Source organism: Hylobates moloch, unplaced genomic scaffold (assembly GCF_009828535.3).
Source record: "Hylobates moloch isolate HMO894 unplaced genomic scaffold, HMol_V3 SCAFFOLD_21, whole genome shotgun sequence".
Lineage (NCBI taxonomy): Eukaryota > Metazoa > Chordata > Mammalia > Primates > Hylobatidae > Hylobates > Hylobates moloch.
In genome coordinates, this window is record NW_026652296.1 from 39,984,311 (window position 1) to 40,001,598 (window position 17,288).

Consider the following 17,288-nt stretch of genomic DNA (forward strand, 5'->3'; position numbering starts at 1 on the left):
ACACTGTTAAGAAGTAAAAAGACAAGCCACAGATCAAAAGAAAATATTTGCAAAAGATATATCAAACTAAGGATTTCTATCTAGAATATGTAACAAACTCTACATTTAAGTAAGACAACCGAAGGTAAAAATGGGCAAAAGATCTGAAGAGATGCCTCACCCCGCCCGTGATGATATACAGAAAGCAAATAAGCATCTGAAGGAAATGCAAGTTAAAACCACAATAAGGTAACAGTACACTGGACTACCTAAAACTAAAAAGGCTAACTATATCAAGTGGTGGTGAGGAAGGTGAGCAACTGGAACCCTGATATGCTGCTGATGCCAATGTAAAATGGCACAACCAGTTTGGGAAAAAAAAAAAAAAGTCTGGCAGGTTTTTCTTTTTAAGTAATTACACACCTATTATACAATCCAACCATTTCACTCCTAATGTTTTTCCCCCAAACAAATGCAAGCATATGTCCCTACAAAGACTCATACACAGATGTTCATAGGTTTTCTTTTTCTGAAAGCTGAAAACTGGAAACAATCCCAATGTTCATCAATCATGTGAATAAATAAATAAAATGTGGTGTATCTACACACAGAATACTATCCAAAAATTAAAAGACGAGGCAGGCAGATACTTGAGGTCAGGAGTTCAAGACCAGCCTGGCCAACATGGTGAAACTCCGTCTCTACTAAAAATACAAAAATTAGCCGGGTGTGGTGGCATGCACCTGTAATCCCAGCTGCTCGGGAGGCTGAGGCAGAAGAATTGCTTGAACCCGGAAGGTGGAGGTTGCAGTGAGCCAAGATCGCACCACTGCACTCCAGCCTGGGCAACAGAGTGAGACTCCATCTCAAAAAAAAAAAAGAAAAAAGAAACTACTGACACATACAACAACAGAAGAATTTCAAAATAAATATGCTGAATGAAAGTAACAGGGGCAAAAAATGAGTATATACTATATAATCTCATTTATAAAAAATTACAGAAAATGAAAACTTATCATAGGGTCAGAAAGCAAACCAGTCAGTGGTTGACAAAAGACAGGTGGCAGGGAGGGATGGTAGAAAGGAACTACAAAAGGGCAGAAGGAATGTTTTAGAGGTCACGTTCACTGTCTTGGTTGTGCTGGTTTCACAGATGTATGCATTGTATTAAATCATATACTTTAAGCCCAGGAGTTTGAGGCTGCAGTGAGCTGTGATTGCACACTACATTCCAGCCTGGTGACAGAGCAAGACCTCATCTCTAAAAAAAGTTAAAAGAAAATTGTACACTTTAATTACCTGCAGTTTATTCTATGTCAAGTATACCTCAACAAAGCTGCAAAAACGCCAAAGGTTGGGGGAGGTTTCAAGGAAAGCCAGAGAATGAGAGAGAAAATAAAAATAAAAATACATGAGTCTAGGAGGACCAGTATCCTGAGTCTGGAAAGGGAAGAGAAAAAGGTGAAGAAATCATCAAATAGCATTCCCTAAAACCGAAGAACATAAGACTCCAGACTCAAAGAGTGAGTCATGTACTGATCAAAATGAATCTGAATTTAAAATAACATCTATACCTAGGTACCTAATAATGAAAGTTTACACTATCAAGAAAAAGATCTTTTTAAAATCTAGGAAGGAAAACTGATCACAAAAGAATGAAAGCATACGAGCATAAAAATTAAGTCCTTCTGGTTCCCACACTAGCTCTGACATTTATCAGCTGAGTGACCTTGGGTATGATACTCAACCCTGCTGTGTTTCCATTTTCTCATCTGTAATAATAATAAACATAACAATAATCATTATTTTTCTGAGATGGAGTCTCGCTCTGTCACCAGGCTGGAGTGCAGTGGCGGGATCTTGGCTCACTGCAATCTCCGCCTCCCAGGTTCAAGTGATTCTCCTACCTTAGCCTCCCAAGTAGCTGGGACTACAGGCGCGCCACCACGCGCAGCTAATTTTTGTATTTTTAGTAGAGATGGGGTTTCACCATGTTAGCCAGGATGGTCTGGATCTCTTGACCTCGTGATCCACCCACCTCAGCCTCCCAAAGTGCTGGGATTACAGGTGTGAGCCACCGCACCCGGCCAATAAACACAGTAATTATTATAACGTAATAACAATATTGGTTGTCTCTAAATATCATGCTTCTATTATTTGTATGTAATAAAAATAATTACAACAGTAGGAGTCATGTGGTTGTGAGGATCAAACAAGTTATAATAAAGTTCTTAAAACAATGGTAAATGCTATATAACTGCTGATTAAATAAATACATCACATTAACACCAAACTTGTCATCAACACTACTAGATGAGAGAGTACAAAAGAACAATCTCTTTCAAAGTTTTAAGGGAACCTAATATTAAAACTCGAATTCCTGGCCAGGTGCGGTGGCTCATACCTGTAATCCCAGCACTTTGGGAGGCAGAGGCTGGTGGACCACCTGAGGTCAGGAGTTCAAGATCAGCTTGGCCAACATGGTGAAACCCAATCTCTACTAAAACTACAAAAATTAGCCGGGCATGGTGGCGCGCCTGTAGTCCCAGCTACTCGGGAGGCTGAGGCAGGAGAATGGCTTGAATCCGGGAGGTGGAGGTTGCAGTGAGCCGAGATCACACCACTGCACTCCAGCCTGGGTGACAGAGCTAGACTCCGTCTCAAAGAAAAAAAAAAAACCTCGAATTCCATGCCTAGCTAATGATCATTCACGTGTATAAGGGTACAATGCAGCTATTTTGGGTCCTACAATGACTCTGAAATCTCACATCCCACACAGCATTTCTTAAGAATTAAGAATAAGGAGGCCAAGGTGGGCGGATCACAAGGTCAGGAGATCGAGACCATCCTGGCTAACATGGTGAAACCCCGTCTCTGCTAAAAACACAAAAAAATTAGCTGGGTGTGGTGGCGGGCGCCTGTAGTCCCACCTACTTGGGAGGCTGGGGCAGGAGAATGGCATGAACCCAGGAGGCGGAGCTTGCAGAGCGCCGAGATTGCACCACTGCACTCCAGCCTGGGCAACAGAGCGAGACTCCGTCTCAAGAAAAAAAAAAAAAAAAAGAAGAATAAAAACTAAGAAAAGGATTTAAAGGAAGAAAGGTGGGCCAGGCGCCGTGGCTCACGCCTGTAATCCCAGCACAAGGGAGGCCCAGGGAGGCGGATCACGTGAGGTCACGACAGACACCAGCATAGCCAACATGGCAAAACCCCGTCTCCACTAAAAATACAAAAAAAAAAAAAAAGAAAAAAAACGGCCAGGTGTGGTGGTTCATGCCTGTAGTCTCAGCACTGTGGGAGGCTGAGGCAGGCGGATCACCTGAGGTCAGGAGTTTGAGACCAGCCTGACCAACATGGCAAAACCCCGTCTCTACTACCCCAGCTGGGCGTGGCGGTGCACACCTGTAGTCCTAGCTGCTCCGGAGGCTGAGGCAGAAGAATGGCTTGAACCCCGGAGGCCGGAGGTTGCAGTGAGCCGAGATCATGCCACTCCAGCCTAAGAGACATAGCGAGACTCCGTCTCTAAATAAATAAATAAATGAATAAAGATGATGATCCAGAAAACAGTACCTCCCACTGAAGAAAGATATGATAGCAATAATAATAATAAAATCCCAGATGCAGCTTTCCAGCAAGCCTACAGAATAGCCAGGTGTAACAGCAACAAAAATAGACCCCAAGGAGGACTCTTCAAGAAGAAAGATGACTCTTGATAGACTACCTGGTAAAATAGTCTGGGCGCGGCAAGATGGAAAGTGGAAAAAGAAAGGCACCCCCAGGGAAAAAGACAAAAGCAGCACAAAAAAAACAGAATCACAGTACATAACCTGAATCTACACAGTGTCAACAGTCAACTATTCTATTTGATTTTTCAGCTTTTTAAATCTGTATAGTCAAAGCCCTGATCATTTAATTTTGGATGCCCACAACGCAAAAGTACAGCTGACAAACTTGAGGTGAAAGGGAAGAAAAGCTAAGATCGACCTTAGAAAGCATTAAGTCAAGGGATACTTTACACAGGCGATGGAATGAAAAAGGCAAATTACTTAGTTATGACGCTTACCAATAAAAATATATATCTAGTGATTTACTCCATTAAGAGTATAGAGGGAGGGCTGAATAAGTGACTAAATCCTCTCCTATTCCAGCTAGAATTCAACAGATCTAAAAGTGATAAAGTATAAGTATGATACTTAGAGACAGAACCAAAACAGTTAAAGGTGGAGAAATGGGATGAGAAGGAGTAGAGCAAGAGCTGTTGCTTTTTGTTTAACCCACATGCAAGTAAAGTTCAATAAAGTTCGATTAAAATTTTACAAAGGAAACAAGTATTCAATTTAGCAGTTGCTTTTTGAAAAAAACAAGAAATAGTGGGAATGTCACTAAAACAAGGCTTTTGGTTCCTCCTTGGATAGAAGCCAAGAAAGTTAAAAAAAAAAAAAAAAAGCAGAAACAAGTTCACAGTGACAGGCAAGCACTGCCTTCAAAAACTAAGGAGTGAGGTACGCGTGATGTGCCTCCGAACCTTTCCAATCCAGAAATTCTAATTAAGAGTACAAAATCGAATCCGCACGGAATGACGAAAACAATAAAAACAAAACTCAATAAGGGCCAAAAATCTACTTACGTATTAACTAACAACAAAAATTGTACGGCTCAAGTACATCCAGTAATCTTGAAAATTTCAACAAGCACCCACCCTGTCCAGTAGTCAGGGCACATAGAGAAGGGTAACTTCTCAGAATTCTATAGCGCTCATCCTGGACCCGACATACTGCTTTCAGCGTCCAATCTAACCAAAACAACAAATGGTCCTGAACACTAGGAGAAAAACCTTTCAGGCACGATTGGTAAACAACGAAAAGCTCGCCGCCAGGGATTCCTTTACAAGGTTGTCAAAAAGCTGGCCTCCAAATCCGTGCAACCATAACCCGCTAGTTCAGCCGACCTGGCATGCGTTGCTCAACAACAGCCTCCGAACCTCTTCCGAGACCCAAAATGCGCGGTCTCGAGAGGAAACAAAGCAGGGGGCGGGGCCTTCCGGTGCCGGGAAAAAGCGGGTAGGGGAGGAGCGACCCTCCTGCGAGTTCGGAACCCCATAGGCCCTTACCCCGCCGAGGGTCCCGAATCCCTCGCCCCCGGGGGGCTGAACCCCACAGCCCGCGTCCCACCGCGTGTGGGGCTGCGACTGCTAGCGAGGCTGGCAGCAGGGCGCGAGCTCCGGCAAGGCTCCCCGGGGGCAGGCGGCGGAGCCCGAGGGCCGCGGCCTAGACGTGCCGGGAGCCCCGGCTCAAGTGTGGCGGCCGCCTGGCGCCTCCTCACCTTCTCTTCCACGCAGTTGACTATGATGGACGGGTACTTGCGGCTGAGCCAGCGGAAGAACGCCGGGACTCCCATAGCGGCACACGGCTGTAGGCGGCGGCCGACCGGCTGACGAGCGTAACCAAAGAGACGGGAGCAGCGGCTGAGGGCACCAGCACTTCCTCCCACGTGCGCGCTGAAGACCGGAGGTGACGTCACGGCGCCGCCGCCGAGGAAGCTGGGAAGGAGGCTACGCTGGGTGAGGGAGCTGCGGAAAAGAGCCTTGCCGGGGTGCTTGTGTGAGGTGGAGTTCGGCGGCAGACCGGGTGGCGAAGGCTGCAGCTCGCCCTCGGCGGTCCCAGCCCCGGAGCGCGAGGCCGAGCGCGTCTGAGTCGCGGGGGCTCACGGGCGACTGCTCTGCCGCGGCTCCGCCGGGATTTCCCAGCCCCAGCCCCAGCCCCAGCCCTCCGGCTCCCTGGGCACAGAATCGCTGCGCTCTGCATGCCCGGGAGGAGGTCTCCGTTGCCCGTTTGGTCACCTCTTGTTTGGAAGAAGATGTCTTTTGTCTCTATTCTCACCCATCTCCGTCTAGGGTGGAATCGAAGCATCCAAACTCACTCGTTACTTCCATTTCCTGGTTTCTCCTAGTTTTGTGCCGCAGTACGTACCTGGACTATAAAAAGGAGCATTTTAAAGTATTTTACAGTAATAATGGCTGCTTTGCACCAGTAATTTGCTTGTTAGGCAAATAAATAATTGTAATACCGAATGGAATCTAGCCGGTATTTAGCATCCAATACAACCTTCCAGCTACAATTATGGGTATAAAATAGTTGCTAATATGGTTTTCCAGCATTTACTGAACCTTTACAGTGTACCAAGACATTGACTAAGGGATTGTCCTATGTAATCGTCACTTGAGCCTTGTGAGGGTACTGTTAGCACCCTCGTGTAAATGATAAGAAAGCCAAGTTACAGAGGGGTTAAGTCACTTATGCAGATAGCGTCTGTTTCAGTTCAAGCAAAGGTCATTTTTAATCCGTCTTGTTCTAACATGGTACTTTTATCCTTTGTTTTCTGGTGGTCCCAAACGAATTTTTTTCATATGAAAGGAGAGGTCTGGAAGAGGAGGTATATTTGTCCATTTGCTCAAGCCTGGAAGTCTCCCTGAATCCCCTCTTGGTTTGACACACATCACACACAATGCTAAATGCTAACCTTATGAGGCCTCTGTGAAAGTATTCCTCAGAGTTACCTGGCAGGCAGTATTTATTGCCCCCTCCTCTGTGGTCTGATGACTACTTTGTTTAAACTACTAGTGTGGAAATTAGAGAAATAGTCATCCCGTGTTTTACTTAAGGATAGCCAAAACTATTCCAAAGTATTATGTCTATGGTGAAATTCCTCCTTTTACCTGGAAACAGCCCCTCTGGTTTCCCTGGGAGGTGCTGTTATAGGAACATGTACAGCATAGGCAGTTCAGGGATAGACAGCTGGCCAAGTTGAGCCATTTAGAATCCTTAACCAGCATTTTGGCGGGTTGGGAGGGTTTATTGTTTTGTTTTTGTTTTTTCAGACGGAGTCTCACTCAGTCACCCAGGCTGGAGTGCAGTGGCAAGATCTAGGCTCACTGCAACCTCCACCTCCCTGGTTCAAGCGATTCCCCTGCCTCAGCCTCCCAAGTAGCTGGGATTACAGGCACCTGCCATGACGCCCCGCTGATTTTTGTGTTTTTAGTTGAGGCGGGGTTTCACCATGTTGGCCAGGCTGGTCTCGAACTCCTAACCTCAGGTGATCCGCCCACCTCGGCCGTCCAGAGTGCTGGGATTACAGGTGTGAGCCACTGCGCCCAGCCTTACCAGCGTTTTTGAGCTTTGAACCATAAGAAATTTAAGACTGCATCTTTCCAGTGCGTGAACACTAAAAGATAAGAATTGGGACTTGTTGCCAGCAGGCAATGAGAAAAGCAGGGTTAATTCCCTGGTTCCATTTAAATCCCTCTCTTCCTGCAGTTTGATTAAGTCTGTCCTTTGATTCTGTGAGCTAAAAAAGTTTTTTTTGTTTGTTTTTTTTTTAAGACAAAGTCTCACTCTGTTACCAGGCTGGAGTGCAGTGGCGCCATCTCAGTTCACTGCAACCTCCACTTCCGGGTTCAAGCGATTCTCCTGCCTCAGCCTCCGGAGTAGCCGGGACTACCAATGTGCGCCACCACGCCTGGCTAATTTTTGTATTTTTAGTAGAGATGGGGTTTTACCATGTTGGCCAGGATGGTCTCAATCTCTTGACCTCGTGATCCGCCCGCCTTGGCCTCCCAAAGTACTGGTATTCCAGGCGTGAGCCACCACTCACAGCCAAAAGTTTCCTTTTGCCCTAAGCTGGCTTGGGCTAAATTCTTATCCCTTGCAAAGGAAAGAGTCCAGTAACAAAATTTGGGGAGTGCAAGCTAATTCACCTGGGTGGTGAAATTGGTTTGCATAGAAGTACAAAAATTGGAGTTTTGGCACTCAGAGAAGGGGCGGGTAAAAGAGAGAAGAAACTTGAAAGGTGGCAGGAGGATATGGACTAAGTACTGTGACACTTTCCCTGGCCCAATCTGTCCAGTAAAGCCTGTCAGACTCAGGCTTGATACGGGTTTTTCTTGTAGAAATCAAATAAAAAGTCTCCAGTTGGGGTCACTGGCCTGGAACCACCACCGGGTGGGCAACATAGCAGAGCTCTAGAAGCGGAAGAGGTGAGAATTTATTAGTGTTAGAAATTAGCAGGGAGGCCGGGTGTGGTGGTTCACATTTGTAATCCTAGCAAATTGGGAGACTAAGACAGGAGGATCACTTGAGCCCAAGAGTTTAAGGCTGCAGTGAGCTATGATTGCACCACTGCGCTACAGCCTGGGTGACAGAGTGAGACACTATCTAAAAAAAAAAAAAAAAGAAGAGAAAAGAAAAGAGATTAGCAGAAATACTGAACCAGACTTTGGACTTATGCAGGCAGAGAACCCAGAGGTTTTGAAACATTTTTGCCTAGATCTCAAAGGAGAGAGGAAGGCCACAGCTAGTATCTGGATTACATTAATGTGAAAAATATATATAGAAACTAGGATGTTTTTAAATATTCATCAATTCATTTTTAAGCCCCATTAACATTGTAATTATCATAGAAAAAAATCTCAATTTTTTTTTGCCTACTATTGGTCCCTCTACCAAGTGCTTCCTTTCCTTCTTTATCCTTACAAAATTCATTGTGAATAACCTGATGTATTTAAAACAGTAATTGTGGCCGTTTTGGGTTGAGATAAACATTTTTAATCAGTAGAGTAAAGCAGATTGCCCTCCATAATGTGAGTGGACCTCATTTCATCAGTTGAAGGCCTGAATAGAACAAAAAGTCTGGCCCCCAAACAAGAGGGAATTCTCTAGCCAGCTGCCTTGAGATGTAATCTGCCTTCTGAGTCCTGAATCTGCTGGCCTACACTGCAGATTTGGATTAGCCAGTCTGTATAGTTATGTGAGCCAAATCCTTATAATAAATGTCTTTATATATGCCCACATGTTGATTCCATGTCTCTAGAGAACGCTAACACTAGATTCTGGTACTAGAAGTGGTTCAAGTGGAACGGAATCTTAGGGATGCATTTTTGTAATTGGTTCTGAGGTTTCTGGAAGTGGTTCTCTAGTCTGATTAGATTAAAAACAGGAATGACTTTCCAGTAGTAAATAAAACACTGATAGTCTATGGCATGATGAAGTAGTAGAATTACACAAAATATTACCAAAACTAAAAAGCAGGATCTGGGTGACCATGCGTATGATACTTTATAACATATTTGCCAAAGTAATAAGTATAATGAGATTGGTTGCCCCTAATGTTGCTGGACGAAGTGGGAAAAGAAAAGGATGAGCTCAGGGATTCAAATTCCCAGCTCAAGTATAACATAAGTGACCTGAAACTTTCTATTTCTTCCCTGAAAGATACCCTTATCTCCTGTAGCTGCAGAGCCAACTACGAATCACATCCTGTAAGTGGCTGAATTAAAATGCAGATTGAATTCTTGACTTTGCAGGTTGTCTACTTCTAAAGTGAGGGCATTGATTGGGAACGAATAGGATCCTGGAAGTTGGAATGGGGGCATATGGAAAGACCTTGATGGCACTGGGGACATTGAGTTCCTAAATTCCAATGAGTCATCTTTGCCTGTAGAAGCATTTTCTCCACCCCAGTAGATATATCCTCTCCACCCCCACCTGAGGGAACTAACCTTTCATTGCTTAAGGAATCTATCATGACCTTCCCTGATACAGACAATGCTGATTCTCCTCAGGACACACCCCCATTACCCCTCTTGGCTTCTAGAACTATAACTAGACTTAAGTCCTAGCAGTCCCAAAAGGTGAGGCACAAAATGTGATCCACGAGACATACTATACTCCAAAAGAACTACTTGAGTTTTCTAATTTAGTCAGAAATTCAGGGAATATGTGTGAGAATGGAAATTAAAGGCGTGGGATAAAGATGGAAGAAACATAAAATTGAATCAGGCTGAATGTATTAATAGGGGCCGATTGAGCAGGATTTCTGCATTTAATGTTGCAACTCAGGGAGTTAGTGCTATAACTGATGGGTTGGTTGACTGAAACGTGGACCAAAAGGTAGACCACAGTGAGTGAGTGAGAAATGCCAGGCCTACTTGGGTTTAATGTAGAGAAGAGAAAGCTCAGGGATGGTTTACAGGTGGTTCTGCATGATGTGCAGGCACCACCTGAAAGCGGACACTGCAGCACTACAGCCCTTGAGACTGACATTCCCTGAGCAAGAATGGATTCTGCCAGCAGATGTACCTCTTCTCTGGGTCTCCAGCCTGCTGGCCTACCCCATCCGATTTTGGACTCATCAAGCCCCCACAATCATGTGAGCCAATTTCTTCAAATAAAACTTTCTCACATCGTATTGGTCCTGTTTTTCAGGAGGATTCTGACTAATGCATTTTCAAGATGCTTCACCTCTCTAAGCTTCAGTTTCTTCATCTGTAAAATGAGAATCATAGACTTCATAGGTTTGCTGTGAAAATTCAGTGATACCATGCCCAGTGCACAGGCCAAAACTTGCTAAGAACCAGGAAGTGATCGCCATTGTATGGCTATCTGTTGTGCTCCACACTGCTTTGAAGAAGCCTCACAATTTTATTAGCATGTTCCACTTATTTTGGACAATTTAATAATCTAACAGGCCTCATTTTGCCACTCCCCAGCTAGTATTAACTTTCTTTTCTTCTTTCTTTCCTTCCTTCCTTCCTTCCTCTCTCTCTTTCTCTTTCTCTATTTCCTTCTTTCTTTCTTTTTCTTTTCTCTCGTTCGTTCATTCTTTTTTCTTTTTCAGACAGGATCTTTCTCTCTAACCCAGGTGGAAGTGTAGTGGCGCAGTGCAACCTCTCTCTCCCAGATTCAAGCAATCCTCCCACCTCAGCCTCCCAAGTAGCTTGGACTACAGGCATGCCACCACACTGCTATGGTGTTAACTTTCTAATATTGACTCTGTCTTCATTTTCCCTCACTTATATTTCCTGCTCATTCCCACTTTGCTGAGACTCGTAGTCTTCCCACCACCTTTTTTACAGCTCAAATTCTACTCATTCAAATTATCTCTTCCCCTCTTCTGCATAAAGTCTGTCCCAGCACATGAGCCCAAACTGACTCTTGCCCATTCTCATCTTCCACATCACTCCTGACTCTTCGTACGTGGTATTGTGTCTTACATTATTTCCTATTTCATTTATGAACATTCTTTTTCCACTAATATTCCAGGATAACGTAGGCTTTGCTGTAGTAACAAGTAATGCCAGAAACCTCTTTAGCTTGGTTTTTGTGGTATCAGGCTATTCTCCAGAGCTGTCTTCCAGGTGATGACTCGGGCATCCTGCTGTTTTCATCCTGGGATTCTGCCAGCTCAACATGGCCACCATAGTCACTACCAAAAGGGAAGACAGGGCAGGAGGGCTGCACTGGGTGTTTTTGAGGGTCAGGCTTCGTGGTGACTTATATTCTGTTGGCCAAACCCAGTCACATGGCCCTAACCCAATTGCAGGAGAGACTGGGAAAGTCTGAGTGCTCAAGAACAGGAAAAGGAAATTGGATTGGTGAGCACATAGCTTTGTCTCTGCCACACTCAATAGTTGCAAATCAAACTACTAAATACCAGTTTAAGATCCACAGTCTTCGCTACTTACCTTGAGCACCATAAGTAAAATAAGTTATTGCTCTGAAAGAGCCTACCATCAGTAGCAAGGACAAGATATAACCACAAAATATGAACTATTAATAAGTCACAGTTTGATCAATAATAAGTCTCCCTCTGTGGTGTATGATTAAAATCCCAAATGAATTGCACAGATAATAATTGCTACAGACACTTAGGAAAAAAGTAGAGCTCTTGTCATCTAATGGGATAAAAAAATGACAAGGAGGAAGTATTATGGAATGACACTGAGTCTTGGAATATTAAGATTTGGTTGGAAATGAGGTGTGGAAGGGGACACTGCAGGTTCCTTGGAGGCGAGCACATGTCTTTGTATTTATCTTACGGGCATCCAGTAGGTTCTCAATAAATATTATGCTTTTATTGAATTGAATTCTTAGAGCAGTAGTTCTCAAAGTGCGATTTGGAGACCCCAAGGGCCTCAGAGACTCTCTTAGAGGGTCTGTGAGGTTGAATCTATTTTCATAATATTAGGATGTTATTTACCCTATTTGTTCTCATTCTTTTTTTTTTTTTTTTTTTTGAGACAGAGGCTCGCTCTGTTTCGCAGGCTGGAGTGCAGTGGCGCAATCTTGGCTCACTGCAACCTCCACCTCCTGGGTTCACGCCATTCTCCTGCCTCAGCCTCCTGAGTAGCTGGGACTACGGGTGCCCGCCACCACACTCGGCTAATTTTTTGTATTTTTAGTAGAGACGCCCGTGTTAGACAGGATGGTCTCAATCTCCTGACCTTGTGATCCACCCACCTCGGCCTCCCAAAGTGCTGGGATTACAGGCATGAGCCACTGCGCCCGGCCTTTTTGTTCTCATTCTGAAGTGTAACAGTGAAATTTTTCAGACACTCTATGACATGCAGTATCAGCAAATTGAATCAGAAGCAGATGTGACAATCCAGTTGTCTTCTACCAAACCAGACATGGAAAAGATTTCCAAAAATGTAGAACAATGCCAATATTCTCACTGATCTTTTTGCAAAAATGTAGCTATTTTCACAAAAATGTTGCTTTTTAAGATCTTATGGGTTTCTTATTTTTAAGGTAATAAATTTGTATTTTTAAATTTTCCCAGGTTTGATTTCTAACATAGTAAAAGTGAATAGATATAATCCACTTAAACAAAAGCTCCTTGGGATTTTAAGAGTATAAACGAGTCCTGAGACCAAAAATTTGAGAACCTCTGTCTTAGAATGTAAAACTGGAAGTGGAATCTACGAGTTTCTCCTCCTAGAACCCATCCAAAGCTAACTTTTCACATTTCCAGGATTTTGTTATATTCAGATCTTGTCTCAAATGTTCCTTGTTACCTAAAACAGTCTGCAATCATTATCACCAAGTGTACAAATGAACATGACATTGGTGAGCAAATGTACAAAAGACTTTTGTGTATATCCAGTTCTGTCTTCATTGAGCTTTAGAATATAGCTCAGAAATGTACCGAAAGGTAATACAGATATATAGACACAAAAATGTGCCTTTTTAGGGCCTCAATAAGTGTACTTTGATAAATATAGAAAGATTATTTAATTCTGGCTTGGTGCTGTGGCTCATGCCTATAATCCCAGCACTTCAGGAGGCCGAGGTGGGTAGATCACTCAAGCTCAGGAGTTTGAGACCAGGTGAAACCCTGTCTCCACAAAATATGCAAAAATTGCTGGGCATGGTGGCACATGCCTGTATTCCCAGCTACTCGGAAGGCTGAGGCAGGAGGATAGCTTGAGCCCAGGACGTCAAGGTTGCAGTGAGCCGAGATTGTGCCACTGCACTCCAGCCTGGGCAACAGAGCAAGACCCTGCCTCAAATTTAAAAAAAAAAAAGAAAAGATTATTTAATTCAATTCTAAACTTTCTCAATCAGTATTAATGCCTTAAGTCACTCAAAAACATTTTTGTGAGTAGTGTATCCAAAAATATGTGAAAAGGAGGTTCTGTGGTCAAATAACTTTGAGAATTCTGGATTAAATCGAGCTAAACAGACTACATTTCTGCAACCATCTTAGAGCCTTTTTGATTGTGCATTTCCAAATTTCTCTAACCATGAAAATCCTTTTTTGCAAACCATACTTGTTATTACATGGATTTAGATGACCAATCCCATGGTCTAAACCATAACCCCAAGCAACCAAAGCCTGCTAGAACATGATTTGCTCGTAAAGCAGGTACAAGATCCTAGATCCATTACTATGGAAGGTGTCCTAGATCCATTACTATGAAAGATCTTCATACATTTCATTCCCTAATATGACATTTGAGGAAATTCTGGCAGATTTCTGTTTAAGGCCACAGGTTGTATTGTTCCTTAAAGGAAAAGACAGGGAGTTGACAGGAGCCATATGTTTCAAAGAGCTGAACAGTAATAATTCCCTGGAAGAAGCTGGATGGAAAAGACCTCATTTAAAGGATAATAAAGTGTAAAGCACTCTGAGAAGTGTTGAAGGTAAGACCTCAACCCTACAAGCTGATAAGCAGGCCCAGACTTTTATTTATAGTGACATGAGTGACATTTATCTGCCTTTCACTAGAACATGTAATCCACTTGTCAAGTTGTGTCTTAAACGGAGACCTGATTTCTGGTCAGAGTTGGCAGGCTTCGAATACAAATGTGACTGCCCTGGCTGAAATTCCTGATTGGAAAAACAAAACAAACAAAAAATTGAGATATGAAATCATGGGATGGGGTAACTATATCAACTCAATTTCAGTTTGCCTCACAGAAGCCTTTGCCTGAAGAGGGTGTTGGCTTTGTGATAGAAAAGTATGGTCTGGCAATTAAAGGAGGAGTGGAATGAATTACCAAGGGGTTCACAAACCACAATACCTCCCTACTTAGTCCCTAGGTACAGTCATAATAGAATTGTAGGTTTATCTTCCTTCCCCAAAATGTTAACCCGGTCCAGTTTTAGGAACGAAAATCGATGAATCAAGAACATCTACAAATCTGCCCAGCTGCTGTAGTTAAGGAACTATGGGGAGATCCAAGGTATAGGACTCTCTTAAGGAACTTGTGTTCTAGATATGAGATAAGGCATAAGCACATTTGAAAATAACTAGCAGTAAGCGATTTGAATAGCAGTTCAAGAGAAAGAGGCCATAATTATTTACACATAAATTAAACAGAACTTACTATAAGAGTACAAAAGAGGGAAAGATGAAAAGGTTGCTGTGGGTAGGGACTCAAGCAAGAATTTGCGAAGAAAGTGGGATTTGAACAGGCCTTGACGGAAGAGTGAAATAAATAAGACCTTCTCTAAAATGATGTATCATTCTTTTAACTCCAGGCTATGGTGGACCTACTCCCCCACCTCTCTTTCTGTCTCTTTCTCTCTGCCTCCTTCTCTATTTCTTGTCCATAGGCTTCTTTGGCCACTTAATCCATTCTGCCACCCATTGTTCCTAAGTGCAGGGCCTTGTGCCATGGATCTGCACCTCAGCTTCGTACTAAACCATAAACACCCTAGGAAAGTCTCTTCTGTTTCTTCCCCTTGGCCTTGTGTAAAGCTATGCCCAAATATAGTTCTCTTTTTTTTATAACCCATCAACTTTATTGTGGTATAATTTGCACATATTTAAATGCATCCATTTTAAGTGTACAGTTCAATGAGGTTTGACAAATGTATACATACACTTGGGCAACCACCACTACAATCACGATATAAAACAATTTTTTCACCCCAAAAGGTCTCTTTTGCTTCTTTGTGGTAGAAACTACCTCCCTAGCCCTAGCCTCAGGAGACCGTTGATCTGCCTTTTGTCCCTATACATTAGTTTTATTAGAGTTTTATGTAAATGAAGTCATACTAGTTATAGTCTTATATCTGGCTATATTAAGTGTAATGTTTTTGAGATTCACCCATGTTGTGTTTATCAGTAGTTTTTTGGTTTTGGGGTTTTGTTTTGTTTTGTTTTTGTTTTTGCTGTGTGGTATCTCATTGTATAGATGTAACACAATTTGTTTACCCAGTTACTCATTGATGGATATTTGGGCTGTTGGATTTTTTTGGAGTAAAGCTAGTATGAATATTCATGCACAAGTCTTTTTGTGGAAACACATTTTCATTTCTTTGGAACAAATAGGAATAAAGGATGCATGATAGTGTATATTTGACTTTGTAAAACTACCAAACTGTTTTCCAAAGTAGTTGTGCCATTTTTCCTAAATATCTTCTTGGTGATTATAGGAGTGGCCTCCATGAGCATTATGGCCATTGTCAAAAACTGTGGAAGCCGCTGGGCACGGTGGCTCACGCCTGTAATCCTAGCCCTTTGGGAGGTTGAGGCAGGCGGATCACGAGGTCAGGAGATCAAGACCATCCTGGCTAACACAGTGAAACCCCGTCTCTACTAAAAATACAAATGGCAGGCGCCTGTAGTCCCATCTACTCGGGAGGCTGAGGCAGGAGAATGGCGTGAACCCAGGAGGCAGAGCTTGCAGTGAGCCGAGATTGCGCCATTGCACTCCAGTCTGGGCAAAAAAGGATAGCATTAGGAGATATACCTAATGCTAAATGACGAGGTAATGGGTGCAGCACACCAACATGGCACATGTATACATATGTAACAAACCTGCACGTTGTGCACATGTGCCCTAAAACTTAAAGTACAATAATAATAAAATTAAAAAAAAAATGTGGAAGCCTCTCCAGTTATCTGTTGGGTGGAATTCACACTCCCGAGTCTAGCATCCTTGGCTCTCCACTGTCTGCCCTTATTTCACTTTCCAGACTTGGCCTTCCACTGACCTGGTAAATGCTTGCTTCACTTGCTCACTCACCATTGAACCACTTTCTTATCCACAGCTGAGCCATACATGACAGTGCTTCCAGGGCTGCAAATGGACTTAGGCTGGCCTGGTGCTGCTTTTTGCCTGGCTTTCCATGTGGCCAATGACACACAATGACCAACCAAAAGGTCAGGGTTAGGATCAACAGGATCTAGATTAGGCATCAGCATGGATATGTGACTCACTACCTTCTTAAGACAAATTTCACAGACATTATCCATCTTGAAATTTTATTTGTCTCTAAGGAGAGCCATACCAAACATGTTCCTAGGATTTTAGAAATCCCCCTTTTCTTTTTATTTATTTTTATTTTTACTTTTTTTGTGTGTGTGTGACGGAGTCTCACTCTGTCACCCAGGCTGGCGTACAGTCGTGTGATCTCAGCTCACTGCAACCTCCACCTCCCGGGTTCAAGTGATTCTCCTGCCTCAGCCTCCCAAGTAGCTGGGATTACAGGTGCATGCTACTATGCCCAGCTAATTTTTGTGTTTTTAGTAGAGACAGGGTTTCACCATGTTGGCCAGGCTGGTCTTGAACTCCTGACCTCAGGTGATCCACCCGCCTTGGCCTCCCGAAGTGCTAGGATTACAGGTGTGAGCCAACTCGCCCAGCCAGAAATCTTGTTTTTTGAAAGGAGGGGAGTACAGAGGGCATTCTCTCTTCAAAGATTCATTCAATAAAGCATCTACTATAAGCAAAGCTTTGTGGGAGATACAAACGTACTGTCTCTGCAGGATGGTTGAGAGTCACTGCCTTTGAAAAGGGAGGAAACCAGCAGAGGCTCTTAGAGAGCCTGAAGAAACTAAGTGGACTGATGTGATTTTAACTGAAGCACAAACTGGAGAATTGGAATATATGGTTCATGACACTTACAAAGAGAAAGAAAAAGAAAAATGCAACCCACCCTGTCTCATTATTCATTCATTGCTTAAACAAACAACTTAAATCATCTATTTGGGTGATGCTGAATTTGAATGAAGTCTGTGC

At 43.2% G+C, this 17,288-nt stretch overlaps 1 protein-coding gene across 2 annotated transcripts in view; it reads right to left on the minus strand.

Annotated features, from left to right (window-relative positions):
• XRN2 (5'-3' exoribonuclease 2) overlaps positions 1 to 5,482 on the minus strand; it is an 88,293-nt gene extending 82,811 nt beyond the window's left edge. The window contains exon 1 of one of the 2 annotated variants that reach the window (XM_032142138.2): positions 5,302 to 5,482. In XM_032142138.2, coding sequence (XP_031998029.1) covers positions 5,302 to 5,376 — 75 coding nt within the window. In that variant the 5' untranslated portion in view covers positions 5,377 to 5,482. The remainder of the gene's footprint in view (positions 1 to 5,301) is intronic. The other variant, XM_032142140.2, reaches the window with a different exon arrangement.
• Positions 5,483 to 17,288: the final 11,806 nt, after the last annotated feature.